Source organism: Eucalyptus grandis, chromosome 2 (genome assembly GCF_016545825.1).
Source record: "Eucalyptus grandis isolate ANBG69807.140 chromosome 2, ASM1654582v1, whole genome shotgun sequence".
In the NCBI taxonomy this organism is placed as follows: domain Eukaryota; kingdom Viridiplantae; phylum Streptophyta; class Magnoliopsida; order Myrtales; family Myrtaceae; genus Eucalyptus; species Eucalyptus grandis.
The window spans coordinates 26,299,064-26,319,034 of record NC_052613.1 but is presented as its reverse complement, the minus strand read 5'-3'; the positions used below and the strand labels follow the sequence as shown (position 1 = coordinate 26,319,034).

General features: G+C 35.6%; 1 protein-coding gene across 1 annotated transcript; it reads left to right on the top strand.

Moving 5' to 3' along the window:
- Window positions 1-650: 650 nt before the first annotated feature.
- Window positions 651-6,163, top strand: LOC104426721 (protein TRIGALACTOSYLDIACYLGLYCEROL 3, chloroplastic). Its single transcript, XM_010039867.3, is given in 11 exon segments — window positions 651-1,356; window positions 1,948-2,041; window positions 2,044-2,075; window positions 3,142-3,237; window positions 3,357-3,434; window positions 3,536-3,597; window positions 3,710-3,785; window positions 4,168-4,275; window positions 5,010-5,185; window positions 5,288-5,372; window positions 5,711-6,163. Coding segments are annotated over 11 exon segments (1,038 nt in total). The 5' UTR covers window positions 651-1,164; the 3' UTR covers window positions 5,750-6,163.
- Window positions 6,164-19,971: the final 13,808 nt, after the last annotated feature.

The window sequence follows — 19,971 nt, the reverse complement described above, 5'->3', positions numbered from 1 at the left end:
ATTTTAGAAATAGAAAAGTAGCCAATGCATAATTTTGGAACAGAAACAAGAAGAAGAAAATAACTTCTTGTTCTCGGGAATAATTTCTAAAAATAAGTCATTTTTATTCTTTTCTTCTTATTTCTTGCCACCCCTTGCCCTGGCCGTTTGTCGCACCCCAATCGACCCCCATTGGCCGCTTAGAAGAAAAAAAAAAAAAAAAAAAAATTATGAAAGAAATTAAAAAAATACGTTACAAAAAAAATTGTGGGTCATACAAAAAAACATTCCTATTTTTTCTATTCAAAGAATAAAAATTTTGTATAGTTATTAAACACATTTTTTTATTCAAATTATTTCAAGAAATAAAAATAGAAAAAGATTATTTCTGAAAAGAAATTATTTTCTGGAATAGAACTCATATAAACGGTTGGGCATTTTCTTGAGCCTCAAATTGACAATTTTTTTGGAAATCACTAGCTTTACTATGAAGATAAATTCGCAAGCAACTATTTCCCTGTTTTACATTTGTCATTAACGTACAAATAAAACTTCTCTCGATTAGTCATCCACGGAAACCTTTTTTTTCTCCCTATTCCATGCGTGAAGCACCTTTTGCATCATTTGAAGACAAGAAAATTGGAGAATTTGCTCCTTTACTTTTGTCCCATTGGATAGAATCAATCCCAAAACCTCCCGGGGAAGGACAAGAACATTTCGTTCGGCCCGGTCCGTGTCGGACCGACCGACCGACCGACCGAGCTCTTGCTGCCTCGACTCAACGCCCGGAAAAAAAGCTGCGATTTTTAATCGGTCGCGCACCATGCATTTTGTTTCTTCACGTTATAAACGAGGCGAAAAACGAAGCCCACTGCTGGTTTCGTGCTTCCGCTCTTGCTCCACGACTTCCTTGAATTTTCATATCGGTCTCTCTTCTGATCAAAAGCGGTCGCTCCGTTTCTTCGATGCGCTTCGCTTTTCCGGGTCCCGATTTCCCTTTCCTTCTTCATCTCCTCGTTCCCCACATTCTTTGGTCGATTTTGACGACCCGAAATTTTCCTGATTCCACTCTAGATGCGAATCCTTTTCTGGGTCTTGACTTTCCACCGTAACCGTATTCTGGGTCATCTTCAAAATCTGAAATTTTGTCTCCTTTCTCCCGAATCCTGAATTCGGTCGAAAACCATGATTTCCATGTCGGGTTCTCGGTTGCTACCTCTTGGTTTGTCCAGTAATTCTCCCCGACGTGTTGGGTTTTCCGTTCCGAGGAAAAGTGGTCTGGATTCGCGTTGCAGTGAGCAGAGGAATGTGGTCTGTGGGTGTATGGCCCCTCCCACGAACCTGAGGAGCGATGGAGTTTCGGTAACCAGGCACAATGTAATACCCCTTTTAATTTCCTTGTTGATGGCTTCCTGTTGGAATTTGTATATGTTTGTCTTGTAGATTTATGTTAATTTATTGCTTATGCTCCTGTTTCTTGTACTAATTTCTTTGATGGGATGGCTTATGCTCCTTTCATTTTGTGATTAATGCTTATATTAGGTGGCGTAATCCCGGTCTTGATCTTGGCAATCATCTGTTGATTGTATACGAGTTTTTGGTTATGGCAAGCTGCTCTCTCTTTGGTCAGTTCAGCTTTTTAGGATCAGCCTATTTGAGGATTAGGTTCCAAATTTGTCTACTGCATACTGTTAGGCGAGTCTGTCCTAGTGTGTTCTGTACCCGGATTGGTCAAATAAATCAGTTGATCTCCTCGTTTTAAACTGTTACCATATGCTCTGTATCGGAACTTTCTCAGCACTATAATTTCTAAGTTGATGTTGGCCTGCCATCTACTGTAGGGGTCTTGCAATTTGATGATTTAGTTTTGTGTACATCTGCTATAATTCTTTGTATTCTGTTGTTATTTTCACAATATCTCTGGAACATACCACGTATTAAGGTTGCTTACTGGGTTCATCTTTGTAGGATCCATCAAAAGTAGGGAACTTCAGCATAGTCCGGGAGCACAAGGATGATTCAGATGTCCTCATTGAGTGTAGAGATGTGCACAAGTCATTCGGGAGAAGCATATATTGAAGGGTCTGAGCTTTAAGGTGATTGTCTGTATTTCGTGAATCACATATCCATGCATGTTTTATGATTAGCCTGTAGCTTGTTTTCATTAACTAGATTTATTAATTCGCAAAGAAGCCTGGAGATAAAGCCCTTCTATTGCCAATTACAATAACTTTGTAACAATTGAGCTTTTGCAAAGAGACTATTGCTTGGACTCACTGCTAATTATGCAGACTCGTGTACTTATCAAATGCGTAAATTTCTTAACCCCCTCCATTCCATAGGCAATTTAATTAGCTACTTGGTCAACATACATTGCTTTTCCCTCAGGAAGGTAACATCATTCCTAGCTCTCTTTTAGCATGTGTGAGTAGTTCAGGCAATGTTGATCAATACTCCAGAGATTTTCCATTTATACTGTAACAGGACTGATAAAATTTTCCTCCAAGCTTCCAAATTTCATCTGACTAGAGCTCTGCTGAGAATTCTACTCCATTTCAATTTAAATTTTCCACAACTCTTGGAAGACTTGCTCTCTGACTGAGTCTGATCCTGTAAAACATCATTCAAGTGGTCTTCCTTTTCTTAATTTTCTTGATTGTTTCTGAACTTTTGATCCACTTTATGATCTGTTGCAAGGTGTTTCATGCCTTTGTATAGTTGTGGGTGGAATGACTCCAGTCTATGCCGATTGTTTTTTTGCAGCGACCTTCCAGTTTCCAGCAATTGAAAACTTTCCATTGCAAAAGCGAAGTCCTGCCAAAATCCACATATCTCGATCATTTCTTCTGTCAATATGTTTTGATCTGCTTATAGTAGTCATCCAAACCAGAGAATCATTTACTAAATCTGGAAATAAAGCAGAGACTTCAGAATGATTGTCACTGATTGAACTCTCAGGAGATGATTTTTCCAGCTTTGCGATACCTTACTGAAATTTTTAACCAGTTAATGTGGGATTATAATATCTCTACTTGATGAACCAACTCTCATATACTGTCATTTCTTAGACATTCACAATTCCCATGTGATTCAGCCTCTTTAAAAATCGAATGACAATGTGGATGTTGAGACGCCTTTTCTAATAAGCCTTTTTGAATATAGATTAGATACGGCGAAGCTATTGGAATAATTGGTCCTTCCGGCACTGGGAAATCTACAGTTTTGAAAATTATTGCAGGACTGCTTGCCCCAGACAAGGTAATTAACTGTTACCAGTATTCTTCTTGTTCTTGCTAACATGCTTTTACTGTGAATACTTTTGAGCTGTATGCCTACATATCTTGCTTATCAGCTATCTTATGTATTGAGATAAGTAGGGAGAAGTTTTCATTCGAGGAAGGAAGCGAATCGGTCTCATCAGTGACGAGGAGATATCTGGTCTGCGAATAGGATTGGTAGGTCCCACCCCTGCCCCCCCCCCCTAACAAAAGTAAAACAAATTGCAGTACTTGTCTAATCATTGAACAAAGCCACCGTTTCTTCTCCTTTTCTGCAGGTATTTCAAAGTGCAGCACTTTTTGATTCCCTCACCGTTCGGGAAAATGTTGGTTTTCTCTTGTAAGAGACACTACTAATTAATCTATGACATAAGCTTTAGTCAATTTTCCCTTCAGAGTTTTGAGTTGCTTTTGCAGAGAAAATTGTTGACCGCTTCAGTGATTTCTCACAGATATGAAAATTCCAACATGCATGAAGATAAAATTACCGAGCTTGTGACGGAAACCTTGGCTGCTGTTGGATTGAAGGTATTCTGAGCTGAGAGTTTTTAGTCTGCATGTCTGAGTTCAGATGGGTGGAGAAATATCATTTATGATCTTAAAATATAATGGACATAACTTGACCAGATGTCAAAAAGGGCTGTAACAATATGTGGCCTGAAACCTGGGATAAATCTCTTCTCACGTTGCTATCCAGGGTCATATATGACTTACCCTATTTTGGGATTGTGTTGATGCTATAGTGTAAGTTAACAAATGTAATAAGAGGCTAATGGAATAAGTTCAGTTAAAATTTACTATTTAAGGTTGCAGTCTGTTTTTATGGCTAACAACTTACTTGCAGTTGATGTGAAGTGGAGAAGAATGAAACAGTGAACTTATTAGAGTGTTATTCAATGGTGTATTTCAGGGAGTTGAGGATCGAATGCCCTCTGAATTGTCTGGAGGGATGAAGAAACGTGTTGCTTTAGCTCGGTCTATTATTTTTGATACCACAAAGGATTCAATAGAGCCAGAGGTATTGCATGCTCTTCCTGCTTAATCTTCTTTTGGAATTTTTCTGCAAGTGCTTGCAGATGTGGCATGATTCAATGATAAACTAGATTTTCAGACATCTTCATTTTCCCAGCACTTGGAGTTTGTGTCTTCAAATTTGCAAATCAAAGGGTAATTGAGGCAGTCAAGGCTGCAAAAGAGGGCCTATGTACCTTTAGGTTTATGTGATAATGTCACATCTTTATGAGTGGAGAATATGATCTTGCCTTGGTATTCATTGATGGTTTTCATTGATTAAAAGAGAGATGATTTAGTCACTGCCACTTGTTTTTGGTCCTTGGCTTCTGAAAAGGTCCTTTTGGAAGTTTCAGTTTGTGACTTTTCATGAGCAAGTCTTTGTAGTGTTCTATTTTTATGAAAGCTCCGTTGAAAAGTGGCTATTTTTCGTTGCACTTGCTTGTGCTTTATTGTCTTAGGCAAAACTTTGATTATCCTGAGGAAACAAAATCTAAGAATCTTAGTCCGACGTGTATTCACTGCACTTTTGAGGTTTGAAAGAGGAAGAAATTACAATATAGCAAGGAAAACGTTCAAGTCTACAACACAAGTAATGATTTTTAAAATGTCTGTTCTTCCATTCTCAGTTCTTTCTCAATTATCAGTTTGACACTTAAAACATGTAAAACATAAATATTCTGCAAGGGAAGATATCGGGTCTAAACCTTCACCTTCTTCCTGATTTGCTGTCTATTAAAGGTAATCTTGTATGATGAACCAACGGCTGGGCTTGATCCTATTGCTTCCACTGTGGTTGAAGATCTTATCCGATCTGTGCATACGAAAGGTGAAGATGCACTTGCAAAGCCTGGGAAGATAGCGTCATATGTTGTTGTTACTCATCAGCACAGCACCATCCAAAGAGCTGTCGATAGGTTCTTACTTTCTCTGGAACTGTTCTCATCATTCCAGTGTTTTTGTTGTCATTTTTCATTTTGCTTGAGAGTTTATGAATAAGAGTACATTTACATGTTCAGGTTGATATTTCTTTATGAGGGAAAGGTAGTCTGGGAAGGAATGACTCATGAGTTTACGTCTTCGGCAAATCCAATTGTCCGGCAGGTAATCATCATAGCTTCCCCTTTAAACCTTTTGTTTCACTCATTGAGTTACTTCGTTCGTCATTGTGTATGGAGCTCACCCCGTATAAACTTCTCTACAATATTGGTGCATTCGTGATGTACCTAGTAATCTGTAAAGTTTTGCATATAAACTGTTCCACAGAGAAGTGACTTTTAGAGGGTTTGTTTACACAACCCGGCAACATTTGAATGACGTTGGCAAGACGTTTGAGTTATCCCTGGTTTGGTTATTGTAGTCTAAGTTTCCTTTTCCTTTATAATGATTGATTATTTCACATTAAAGATGGTTTTTGCCCTTTCTTTCTTCGGTGTGAACAGTTTGCTTCAGGAAGCTTGGACGGTCCAATTAAATACTAGTGTCTGATGTATACAAAAATAGTCACGGTCTCAAGATTCTTTGAAGAGGCGGGTCGAGCGGATAGCAGACTGGTCGGGCCACCTGATGTGCTGGCATGCGCAACACGATTAACTTACATTCTAGGGGCTAACGGAAGTTGCATTGCTTTGCGGACATTACCAAGATGGGTTGGGATAAGCTAATAATACCTTCACCACAGAGGCATCAGGTTGGTTGTTCATCTGATAATTCGATTTCTAATAGCAGAATCGAGATCGTCATGTCGAATTTTAATTTCTAATGTTTTGGACATTTAAGATTTGACTCCAGAAGTAGCATTTTTTGGACTGGACCAAGTTTACTGTATTGTATTTACTCTGTACCATGTCAAATGAGAAGCAACTCTCAAAGAAAATTGGTTCAGCAGAAAGCAACTCCCAAGAGAACTGATGGTTTACCTCCTCTCAAAAGTCCCTATCTCGTGAAACGCGTGCTTGAAGGTGCGTGAGTGCAATCTGATGCTGCGTTTGTCAATGAAATATGTTTGTCAACTCGTTTCAGAAAGCGATGTAAAAGATTGAGGTAGGAAAGTCTTTTCTAAATTGTGGATTTTCCGTAAAACAATTGCACTCTAAATGGACTCCTAACTATCGTTAAAACTCTCAAATTGGGGTTTTATGTGTGGCAAAAAGATCTAATCTGGTCCTCTTAACATACCCTTATCAAATTAATTTTCGTATAAAAGAAATTTCAAATTGGTGTCCATGATCTAAATTTTCCCTTAGATAATGAGGGTGCTTCAACAAACGTGGATTCTTCATATTGGATTTTCGACTTTTTATGTTAGATCTATCTTGTAGTCATCTGTAACGTTTGTTGATATGTATGTGTTTTAATGAAATATTGGACAAAATGTTAATGGAGGATAGATCTGGATTAAAGGTCCCAATTTGGATTTCTTTTTGCGAAATGGAAAATTATTTGGGATAAGTGCTATGAGAGTACCGATTTGAAATTATTATGAAATAAAAATTAGTGTGAGGTAAATGTGCTGTTGGGTATGAGTTAGGGAATTTTTTTTTTTTTAATGGTCATAATCCTTAAACAAAAGACTTGCTCAATGGCAAACTATTTGTTTAGTCGTCGTTTTTACGGTATTTGGAATTACGACCGCATATTAGGACCCACATATTTTTCGTGGCGGTTGGTCTAATCGACGGCAATCGTCATGATGGTGGCTGTCTTAGTCACGGTCATTGCCTCAATCTAAGCTGCGCCGGCCCTTCTCTTCTCCTCCATGGGCTGTGCCTGGCCAGGTACGAAAATGAATCGGCCGGCCAGGCAGCCAAACTTAACTTAGACCATCAAAAGAGTCCCCGGTGACAATCACAACGACGGCGGCCGGAGAGACATGACCACCGCAAATTAAAGAAATGTCTAAAGATTTATTTTTCGGGGTCAATTTTTTCTTCTTTTTTTCAATCCTAATTGGCTTGGCATAAATTCATCTATTCCCCGGTGCTCGGATAAAAGCAAAATTCAATGCTATTGGGTCCCTTATTTAGCTTAAGCCCTTCTAGATATCTCTTTTGGGCACGTCTTGGGCCTTTATATATGCAGCTACTTCTGTTTCTCAAGCCCGTTAGTTTAGTCCCACTAATAACTTTGGGTCTTTGTGCCTAAGTTCATCATCGTTAGAAAAACAATAAGAGAAGGAGAAGATTATGGCTAGGTTGTCTTGGAGTTTTTCTTCCATGTTCAATGTTATCTTTGATTTTTTTTTTCTTTTGGCTCAATTCGATTCTTGAATTTTTAAAAATTCATTTAATATAGTCATTCCGTTAAAAAAATTAACACCATTAGCTGACGTGGTCACAATTTTCATTAAATTAATGTTAGATTTGCTATGCAGGAGTTCATGGCCTACATGTGGCTTATATGTTTTTGGCCAACTGGAAAGGAAATAGAGATTTGTTGACTTAGTAAGATGATGCGGCAATTCATATCATTATCTTGCCTCAGTAAATGCTGACGTGATAGTCTATGTCAAAATCTCTCTCTCTCTCCATTTTGGTCCAAAAGAAAAGGCCAAAAAGATTTACGAACTTGAAAAAACGTCATATGATAATTCAAATTATTATTGTGCCCCATTAAATGATGCGGCAGTCCACAAGAAAAAATATGTGACATGGAGGTAAGCATTATAGAAGGACTATCTTTTTATAAAATTCAATGATAATTTATATTAAGAAAAATTGTCTAAAAAGTCTTAAACCTATTGTTTGATCATCGATTCAGTCCTAACTTCTTAAATTTGACTAATTCTATTATGAACATTTTTATGATTTTCTAGTATAATTCATTTGGCCAATTTAAGCAGCAAATTGCTAACATGACCGTCCAATCAATGCTAGCCGTCTTACGTGGCATGGTCAGCGATTGACATGCATGATTTTAAATGGTGTCGTTTTGCAATTTTTCATTAAGTCTTTATTTTTCTCCTTTCCATTTTTTTTTTATCTTTTTTGATCTTTTTTCTCTTTTTCCTATTCTTTGCTTATATTGTTTTCTTCCACCGATCACTAGCTTGCAAGCCTTCGCCCATATTTGGGCAAGGGCCATAATGCCCTCGTCGGCTTTTTTCTAAGAAGATGAACAATGACAAAAAGGAAAAGAAAAAGGAAAATAATTGAAAAGAACCAAACAATTTTATAAAATTTCTCAAAAAAAAAAAAAAATCATTTTGAGTAGAATTGAACTTGTTAAATTGCCGATTGTGTCGCGTAGGATGGCTAAAACTGACTGGACCACTACATCAGTGATATTTGGCCTAAATTGGCTGAGTGAACTACATTGAAAAATTGTTAGAATGTTTAAGATTACATTTGCCAAATTGAAAAGTTTAGTGATTGCATTTGCAGCTTTAAAATAGGTTTATGGCTTTTTAGACAGTTTTTCATCAATATCATTACCCAAAAAAGAATTCCAAGCTATGTAAAAAATTGTTCGTTCACTCTCGTTTTGTATGCATGTGCCAAAATTATTTTGGGGGTGACGCTAGCCTTACTGCTTGTTATCATAAATCGTCCTAGGGCACACTATACTATTCTACTGAGGGTAAAGCGTTTTCAACTAGCATATAGATTGATCCTCCTATCCCACAACTTATCCCTTTGGACTCTATTAGTTCTTCTACTCTGTCTCCTCCCTTGCAAGTGTATCGGTGGTGAAAGCAATCTATGGCTCCACTAGTCTCTAGCTCTTCCATGTGCTCTGTCCAATCTCCCTTTTTATATCTTGGTTCGGACCATCTTTTGGAAAAAATTGCAAAGGTACTTGTTCTTGTACACAAAAATACTCTTCCACTTATCCTATCAAGTGTTATGTGTCTCTCTTTCAACTTCCTTTTCCATTACATGATTTTGTTCTATCATTACATATTTACACAATTCCTACCTCTACCAATGAGGCCTTGTCTTCCCTTGAGTGGAAGAGAGTTATGAATGTGGAAATGAAAGCTTTGGTGTCCCACCATACGTGGTGTTTGGTTGATCTTCTTCCTAGGAAAGATGTGGTGAAGTGTTAGTGGGTGTACACTATCAAGTACAACATGGATGGCTTAGTTGAGTGTCTTAAGGCCTGACTTGTTGCTAAAAGTTTGACTCAAACTTAAGGGGTGGACTATTTTTGAGACATTTTTTCTTGTGGCACGTATCAATTAGATGTGAAAAATGCTTTTCTTTATGGTGTTTTGTTTAAGGAAGTATATGTGGAGCAATCTTCTGAGTACATTGCTTAGGGGAAGAATCATAGTAAAGTACATCGATTGCCTAAGGCCATTTTATGGGTGGTTTGAGAAATGCAGTTAAGTGATTTCTATATGTGGTCTCTACAAGTGTTATTTTGATCATTTTGTTTTTGTTTGTAGGGAGGAGTAGGGGGTGGTCATTCTTGTTGTATATGTAGATGATATAATTGTGTCTAGCAGTGATGTGATCGGCATTTCTAAGGTCAAGTGTTATGTGTCTCTCTTTTATCTTCCTTCCCTATTGTTGGGAATTACTGATCCCCGAAAAACCGGATTCGACACTAAATCGAACCCCTAAATCAATGCGGAAGACGAAGCCCGGGAAAACATGTATCACCGATCGTAAAGCACACCACGGATTCGAGCGTACCTTGTTAGCCACAGATTAGACACCGATGCTGAAGAAGAGGAAGAAAATCTGGCCCTATTCGATCCGATGGCGCCTTGAAGGGAAGAAAAATGCCTACTGTTTTCCTTTTTCTTTTTGGAGAGAGAATGCGCGGGAGAGGAGAAGACGTACGTAAATTCTACCAAGAGGTGTCTTCTCTCTCTCTCTCCTCCCTTTTATACCTTCCCCCTCCACGGGCCCTATTCCCGTGGGCCGGGCCTTTTTGGGCCCAGCATGGGCGGACGGGCCAACTTAGGCCCATCACTAATTAAAACCATCACCTATGACATGATTTTGTTCTCTCATTACATACTTACACAATTCCTACCTCTACCATTGAGGCTTTGTCTCACATTGAGTGGAAGAGAGCTATAAGTGTAGAAATGGAAGCTCTGATGTCCTGCCAGACGTGATCTTTTGTCGATCTTTCTCCCAAGAAAGATGTGGTGAAGTATTAATGGGTGCACACTATCAAGTACAACCTGGATAGCTCAATTGAGCATCTTAAGGCCCAACTAGTTGTTAGAGGTTTTACTCAAGCTTATGGAGTGGACTATTTTGAGCCATGCTTATTTATTTATTTATCTATTTTTATGGTGGATATGAAAAATGCTTTTATTTATGGTGATTTGTTTGAGAAAATATATATGGACCAACCTCCTGGGGTATATTGCTGTGGGGGAGAATCAAAGTAAAGTATGCCGACTACATAAGGCCATTCATGGATGGTCTGAGAAATGGACTTCAGTGATTTCTAAGTGTAGTTTCCACAAGTATTTTTCTAATCATCCTATTATTGTTTGCAAGGAGTTGGGGGAGTTCATTCTTGTTATTTATGTTGATGATATAATTGTCTCTAGCAATGATGTGACTAGCATTTCTAAGGTCAAGTCTTTTGTATAGCAACGATTTCAAATTAAAGACTAGAGCTCTTAGGTATTTTCTGGGTATTGAAGTTTTACGAAGTGGAAAAGGTGTTAATTTGTCTCAACAAAAGTATGTTCTTAATCTTTTGTCTAAGATCGGTACACTAGCTTCCAACCTAGTTGATACTCTTGTGGATCCAAATCAAAAGTTTGGAGTTGATGATGGAGATGATATTGAAGCTAAGCATCACTATCAGCATCTAGTTAGGAAACCAATTTATATTACTATTACATGTCCCAATATTTCCTTTATTGTTCGTCTAGTGAGTTAGTTTATGGATTCATCAAAGAAGCCTCATTGGGATGCCGTTTGTTGCATTCTTTGGTACCTTAAAGGCCCTCCTAGCAAGGGACTGATTTATAAATTGAATGGTTCTTCTACTCTGCTTGGCTATTTTGATGCTAATTGGCTTGGGTTATCGTGTGATTGATGCTCTATGACTAGGTAATGCATTTTTGTTGGTGGTAATTTGGTTACTTGGAAAAGCAAGAAACAAATTGCCACTGCCAATGCTATGGCACATACTGTGGTTGTTGTGGTTGAAATCCCTTATCCAAGAACTTGAATTTTTTATTAATCAACTTATTGATATAATGTGTGATAACTAGGCAACTATTTATATTTTTAGGAATCTTGTTTTTCATGGGTAAAGTAAGCATATAGAAATTTACTGTCACTTTATTCATGATACTGTGAAGTGGAAGTTGGTTGTTACTCCTTATGTTGCCTCTAGAGAGAAGTTTACAAATATGTTCACTAAAGCCTTTTTTTGTCCTACTTTTGTTGCTGGTTGTTCCAAGTAGGGCATTGGTGACCTGTATGCTCCAACTTGAGGGAAAGTGTTATGTTACTTGGGTGGAGTCGGTTTTATTTCTTTTTACATACGTAAAGGCATTATGGTCATGTATAATTTATATTCAATATAAACATATTGCGATAGGTATAGGGCTTCAATAACATAGAAACCAAGAGCTTCTTATTGGCTTTTAAGATATGTTTCTTTCTCTCTTCTTTTCCTCTCTATTTTTCCTCTCTTCCTTCTTCCCTCTTGGCTAATTACTGCAAGTTCTCTAATCAGCTTCGTGGCACTTTTGCAAATATTTGTGAAGTTGATTAATGTGCTTTACTTGCATCGAGGTATTTAGATTCTTTCCATATTCTGACAATTTATTTATTGCTTTTGTTTATTGAGTGTTAATTTTAATAGTTGTGCATCCACATGAACACTCGTTTGCATGTTAGTGGATATGTTTAAATTCAATCCAAGCTGCTTGTTGAATTATTTATGAAAATAAAGAAAAATTTTACTGAAATGGCGTTACTTTAATCTAGCGTAATCAAGTCCTAGAACCTTTGAAATATCTTGTTTGTAGAAGTAAAGTATTCTCATACTTTAATTGGCTTTCTATGCTAATTGATTTTAATTAAATGATTTGTATGTTAAATTGATTAAATCGAGTATCAAGTTAAAATTGGTAAAGCTTAAGAGAGTTTGTACGAAGTCTTTGAGCTTATTAATCCATTAGCTTTTCTCTTTGGGAAGGTTGAGATAGGACTGTGGCAATAACACAAAAGTAAATGTGCAAGAACTTACTATCATTAGCTCATTGAAAAGTCATTATTGAAAAATTTCATTGACTTACAATAAAATGATTGCATTTGGGGTGGATTACAACCTAAAAAGCCGTAAAAGTATTTTCAAGTTTGTTTAACTATTCTGAACAATGATAAGTTCAATTTTATGAACAAAATCAACTAAAGGTACGACATATTTGAAGTATATCATGACCTACTATGTTCTGTTCTATGAAAATATATTACGAGAATTTTTGTTGATTTAAGACAATATAAATGCAATTATAAGACGTTATGATCTCAAATATCACGAGTATTTCATATTTTCGCAAACAGAAAAATGATTATATTCACGAAGAGTTACAATCTCAAGAACCATGAAACTATTTTCAGTTCTCCCTAGCTCTTGTTAACCATGATATAAGTTCAAATCAACTGGCGGAAAAAAGTAATGATTGATTGATCAATACTCGGACATCAATTGATCTACTCTGAGAGACAAAAAGAAACCATGGTACAAACTTGGAAAATTACCAAAATGGTTAATATCACAAAAGACCCCAAATTAGTATATCAATAACAAATTTATCAAAAATAATTTTTTTGACCACAAAAAACTTTAAATTGATATACATGAAACAAATTTACCTTTTGTTAATTTTTGTTAAATGTTATTGTTAAATTACTGAGTTAAATGACATGGGGCTAATTGACGGGTATACCAGTATGTGGTTTTACTCTTTGTTTATTGTAGGTGTACTAGTTTGTGATTTTTATTTTATTTTATGATATAATCAATTTAATATAAACTAATGGATGGTAAGTTAGTAAAAAATGTACCAACTTGGGGTTTTTTGTGATAAAAAAAATAATTTAGGATAAATTTGCCATATGTGCATTGGTTTAAAATTTTTCATGATCAAAAAATTAATTTTGGATAAGTTTGTTACAAGTGTACTAGTTTAGTTTTTTTTTTTTTTTAACTATTATAAAAAAAGTCTTACCCACCTTGCGGTGGACGAGATAGTTTGCGCTTCGCCCCTCAACCGATAGGGAAAGGGTTCGAAACTTCTCGCCCCCATTGCATGACTCACCTGCGGCCCATAGGAGGTGGGTCCCTATGGGTCGCCCCTGGTTTATGCCGCCGGTTTTCGGCTGTATGGCGATTCCCGGGTCACAAAAAAAAAAAAAGTCCTCAACCTATTGTAATTGTGCCTATTTAGTGCTGATTTTTTTTTTTTTATTTACCAATTGAATCCTAAACCTCTTACATTTATGCCAATTTAATCCATTCATCCAATTTTAGCTGGCCGATGCTAACATGGACGTCGCTATCTTACATGGTGTGACCAACGTTAACGTGAACACTTCTTAATAACATTTTAATATTTTTTTATTCTTCTTTAATTTTTCCCTTATTTTTTCTCTCCCTTTTTTTTTTTTGTCTTCCCTTCATCTTCATCCTCTAGCTAGTCACCAAAACTTGGTGATTGGCCAAAGGCGAGGGACGGGGAGGTCACAACCCTGCTCACCGCTAGCAAGGGTATCTCACCATCGTTGACCTCGCCTAGCCAATCAAGGCTCACCCGACTAGAGATATTATCATCCCTTGTTGATTCCTAGATCTCAGCAACGTTTGAGCACATCACCTCACCAATTCCATCTATGATTTCGTTTTTGATATCTACACCCAACTCTTAAACTCGCTCAACTCTTTCCAAGAGCGAGTTTCTCATCTTTGGTCCCTCTTTTCACGGAGCCCATGTTCCTCAAAGTTCGAAATGTCTAACCCAATTCGTCAAAGGTGCAACCTTTATGTGTATTTTTTTTTGTTAAAGGACACTGTGGTTGAGGTCGACCTTACCATGGTTAGGCGAGGCTTGCCAATATTGGACCTCGCCAGGCCCTCACCTTCAGTAGGTCCTCGAGGACCGATGCTTGGCTAGAGGAAAAATGAAGAAAAAAATAAAATCAAAAAATCAAAATAATACTAAAATATTATTAAAATTGTTCACATCAGTGATAGCCTCATCATGTAGGACGATTAGCGTCCATATTAGTGCCGATAAGCCAAAATTGGTCGGATTGACTAAGTTGGCACAGATACAAAAAAGATTTAGGACTCAATTAGTAAAAAAAAAGTTTGTGACTAAAATGATAAAGATTATAATAGGTTATGGACTTTTTTTTTTTTATAATTCTTTCGGTACAAACCAAATAAGATGTGTTCATTGAAAAGTCATTACGAAAATTTTCATTGACAAATGACAAAATGAACATAATTATGACGTGTTGTGATTTTATACATCACGATGGTCTCTCCAAAAGTAATCGGTGACTAGTGCTTAATCCGTATGGAGACATTGATTCAATTACATTGCGCTGACCTTGATTTCTAATGACTAATTTCCGTAATTAGGTGAAGTTCTTGAAATCTAACATAGAAACAGCTCAAATCCTCATCGTTTTTAATTATTTTATATTTTTATTAGTATTTATATTGGATTAACATTTTTGTTCAAAAGTTTTTATCTTCTTGAGCCGGAAGTGCCAAAGCGTCAAAGAAAAATATTCGAAAGAGAAGAAAAAGCGTCCGAGGAAAGGCGCAGGAATCGAACTTACCCGTCCGAACAAAACGCACGAATCTCTAGATTTAAAAGTGACAAAACAAATTAAAAACGAAAAAAGTATGCTTTCCTAAAAGCATCGTTTCTACCAAAACCTTTAAATAATCTAGTAAAATAATTATAAACAGATCAAATAATTGAAGCTAATTTATTAAAAATAAGATTTGACGGCATGCGTCATTCAATTAAAGCTAAAGACAACGCACATTTGCCGGTAAAGAGGATTTTGTTTTGTTTTTGGTCGGAGGTCCAAAGAAGATTGGGATTGAGAAAAATAATGTGGCAACCAGCTGGATTTGATTAACAAGATGTCGAAGACTACTCAATATTTTCTCGTTGAGGACTAGAGAGATATGTGGAACTCCTTGCTTCTGATAATTTCATTGATATAGTCTCCTGATGCCAAGAAAATATAATATGTACGGTCTCAATCAAAATGCTGAATATAATCGATCTAATCTGATTTTTTTTATTTTTCTTATAGGCAATCAATGCTACCTAAAGAAGAACAAATCGATTATGTTCCGCGCCCCTCGAACGGAAGGAAAAGATTGAGAACATCGAACTCAATCTTCAGAACAGTGATTCCTCGTCATAACTACATTGACTTTTCCTGTTTTTCATTCGTTTTTTCTATTTATTAGAGTGCTTATGTATATAATTTTACGGAATCTAAATTTATATAAATTTATTACCGTAGAAAAATATATGCACCAAAGATAACGTTGAAAAACTTCAATAAAAATGGCATTGATAGCTAAAGAAACAATGAGAAACCTGCCATATAATTAGAAGTTATCAATCTCGTTTGCATAAAAAAATGCGCAGATGAAGTCATTTTTTCGACAACAAGAGATGATGCTTGTATTGTAATACATTAGACAAGTTGGATCACAAAGATGAAGAAGATACATTCTAATTAGGTTCATCAAATGAGTGGATAGGGTAAAAAATGATCAAACCTAAATTAACCCATTTTATACATAATACAAATTTTATGGCTCATACTCGACCCGATTCATACCCTGCCCATACCTAACCCAACCTGGAATCTATATTTAGAAATATTTCTCCTTCAATTGTTGTATTTGAAGAATGGACGGTTTTTGACCAACAAATTAAAAAGATTGGACTGCTTTGTGGACCGGCTCTACATTTAATTTGGGTTGAAACTATGCTACTAAATACCCACTAACACCCATAAAACCCATTTATGCCCATATTTTGAGTTTAAGGTGACCAATATATGAGCCTATTTAAGTAGAGTGGCGCTATTTCCACCCCTTATGTTTTCTCTTTATTTTCAGATTTTACTTTCATAAAAATTAGTTTTGTTGAAAAGAGAAATCTCTAGCTATTTTCTACATTGTTAAGAAAATTTATGGATCAATTGTCCAGTAAAATCTAGAAAAAATTTAAAGAAAATGAGTTTTTAACACGTGTTTATAAACTTTTACATTTTTGTTGTGCATATCTTCATAAAATCTTTTTTATGAGTTCTCTTTTATAAACATATACATATTATGGGATGACTGGATGGAATCATGAAAGAAACCTTCTTAAAGCTTTTCCAAGACAAAATTGTGGTTACATTCCATTCATAAAACTTCAAAAGATGGAATCTAATTATATTAAGGCTTTGCATAAAATAAGATTTTTTTTTTTTTGTGATACCCTTGAAATTTCATTATTTTGGATTAACAAAAATTAAAATCATTGGCAAGTGTTTATGAACAATATCAAGATGCCTTATCATGCATAACTTTTTCATGTCAATGTTTTTAATGTTTATCTAAACACTTGTATAATGTCTTACATATTCCGTGTCAAAGCATCTCGTCAATAGTAATGGAAAAAAGAAGAAGACAAATTCTTTGATATAATAAATATAGAGACTCAATATATATTTTGGATTAAAAAATTAAGAAATAAAAAATTCAGCAAGAAAGTAAGTTTTAAAATAGGATGGACGAAAAATAGATAAGTTGTTATAAGAGTAATGACGTAGAAGAGACTAATTTTTATTTTCTAAATAGCACTAAGTTCAAATTTGACGAAAAACAAGCATGTGGCATTTTTAATTATGACAATTAGGTTCTACATAGAAATAGAAAAACTACAAAAAGAAGGAAAATAAATAAATTTGGAGGAAACAAAAAATTGTGGAGCCACCCCTATAATATTATATTTTTAGTGAAAATGGAGGTGTATTTAATTATACATGAATGAAAATAGCGCCGCCTTGAGTTAACATATGGATTTGTGACCCATTCTTCAATCCTAATGAATAGTGATCATGTTGTTTTCTGTTTTCCTTCCATGCATGCACGAATTTTGCAGTGAATTCAATAACAAAACGAGATTGATGAAACTGAATAGTCATCCCACAATTTGATTTGTCATTAGAATAGTGATATGTATAAAAAAGACGACTTATTGTGATTCTCGAAGAATCGAAACCTTTCAAGTGTACGCATTAGAAAAAGATCATGAGCAATTGAAATCAAGACCACGAAGGTAAAATTTCACCCCCCCGAGCAAAACGTCAAATTCAAGTCTTTCCTTTCTATCTAGATCTTGAGAATTCATTTTTCATTTTACGCTCAATTTCTTTCACAAAAAATACTACATTTCTGAAAAATACTGTTCACAAAGTCATTTTCTATATATATATATCATTTGGTGTTTAATTGAAATCTAAAAACGAATCAAACATGTACTTGTTACTGTTTAAAAAGGAAAATCTAATTTGATGTTTCTAAACACGCATACTACTTGGGTGTTAGTGACTTGAGCATAAGTAGTTGGGGGAATACACGCAAACACTAGGATCCCAAGTCTAGTCTTAACGGACTCAACCCGAGCAAGGCCACTTGGGTCCCAAACAAGAGCATTGGCATTGATATTGCATCCACCGAAGTCGAAATCGAGAAGAAAATGCCCATGCACGACTTCTTAGTGCCTAGGCCTAAATCCACAAAGCTAGGGCTCGGGTATACAAAGGCCAAGCGTGAGAGTCGGGATCCCTAGTGTAAGCTCCGGGGTCCTTGGCCTTAGTCTAGATGGATTTGGGTTCAAACACTGGACATAGACACAAGAATCTCGAGGCCGACCTTTATGGACCTAGGCATAGGTGCTGAGGCCTCGAGCCTCGCCTCATCTACCTAGGCTTGGATGTGGAGGATCCAAGCATGTGACGGCATTGATGTCCTAGGCCTAGTTTTGATAGACTGAAGCATCGGCGTTGGAGACTTGGGTGCTAGCATTGAGGTTGTGGGCTCGGGTGCTAAAGGCTCAATCCTAAATGTTGGGGACCCAAGAATGAGTGTTAGGCTTTGCATGCCTAAATGCACAATTTCTAGTCAAATTATTGATATTTAATTATATATTTGGAAAATGATTTCCGATCTTTAAAAAAGAAAATTATTATTTTTGAATTCAAATATAAATTTTCCTTTGACTCTTTTGACTCATTTTCTTAAACGATCCAAATGTCAAGAAATAAAAAAAAAATTCTCAAAAAATGTTTGCTAGGCAAAATGAGTCTTCTTTTATGAAAAATAAATGATTTTGAAATTTTTTTTTTTCTAAAAATGATTACTTGTATCACTTACAAAAATGAATGAATGAAAATTTTTAGATATAAATCGTTGTTGATCATGAAAACATTTTTCATTAATTAATTATTTCAAGCAATACAAGTTATTATTTTTAGAAAATATTTTTCAAATCATTCATTTTTTGTTAAATAAATGAAGCCTAAATCTCTCTTGAAATCTCAACCACAACATAGAAAATGAACTTAGTAATAGCTATTTTCTAAAAATTGACTGCAGCATTCAAGTTGATATATCATAAGATAATTTATCTTTCTCTTCCAAGTGATATGAAGGAGTTGGAAAAATTAGTACTTATCAATTCAATTCTCAACGATATATCCTTTTTCGAAATTCTAATCCACCATCTATCGTTCTCACAATGTTCGAAATTGAAAGATCACCGTAAACATGGAAATGGTTAGCCTACGAGATATCCGACGTCATGAAAAGAAATAAAATTCAAGCTTGAATCATTTTTTTAGGTGAAATCAGATATTTGCTTTATCAAATTTTTTTGTTCTCAATGCAAACTGCAAAAAAGCTGATTAAAGAGGCAACCCCAAAAAAAAACAAAAAAAACAAAACAAAAACAAAGAGGTAACAACCGGAAAGAGTTTACCGAAAGTCTATTTCCGTTGTTAAAATTAAAACTTTCCCCGTAAGCTCGTTTGGTCAAAGAACCGAACGGTAAAAATTTTAACAGAAAAGCAAAAATAAATAAATAAAAGGAAACCGTAACTTTCGGTATGGAAATTTGCATTGAGCTAGCCCCTAAGCCTAGGTTTGAAAGGCTTGGAAAAGGTAGCGTGGAAATGGGCATAGAATAATTGTACCTTTTCTCCAACCTATGAGCGGTTTGCACATCACTCCATCACGAGGGATAAAAAGATACCTTAAATTTCTCTTTCCTTTCAATTTATTTATCTTTTCAAACAGCTCAATCGACAAATATTCACCTTTTCTCCAACTTCAATTGATACTCTTCCTATCTAACCAAAAAAAAAAAAAAAAATTCATACACCTCCAGACAAGTTCAAGAAAAATCGTTTCTTCACCTAGTATATTTTTTTACTTAAATTTTCTCGGCCTCCTCCATTTTTCATCCAAAGAAGTTGGACAACTGAAATGACTCGATCTACTTTTGATGATGATTTTCGTGTCACATTGCATCATGCCAAGACAAAGAATAATATTAAATGCATTTAAATTCAAATTTAAATTTAAAACAAATAGGTTTATATCACCATTTATAATAATTTGTTGTTACATTAAGTTAATGTATAATGAGAGTCCAAATCTAAATCTATTTACATATTAA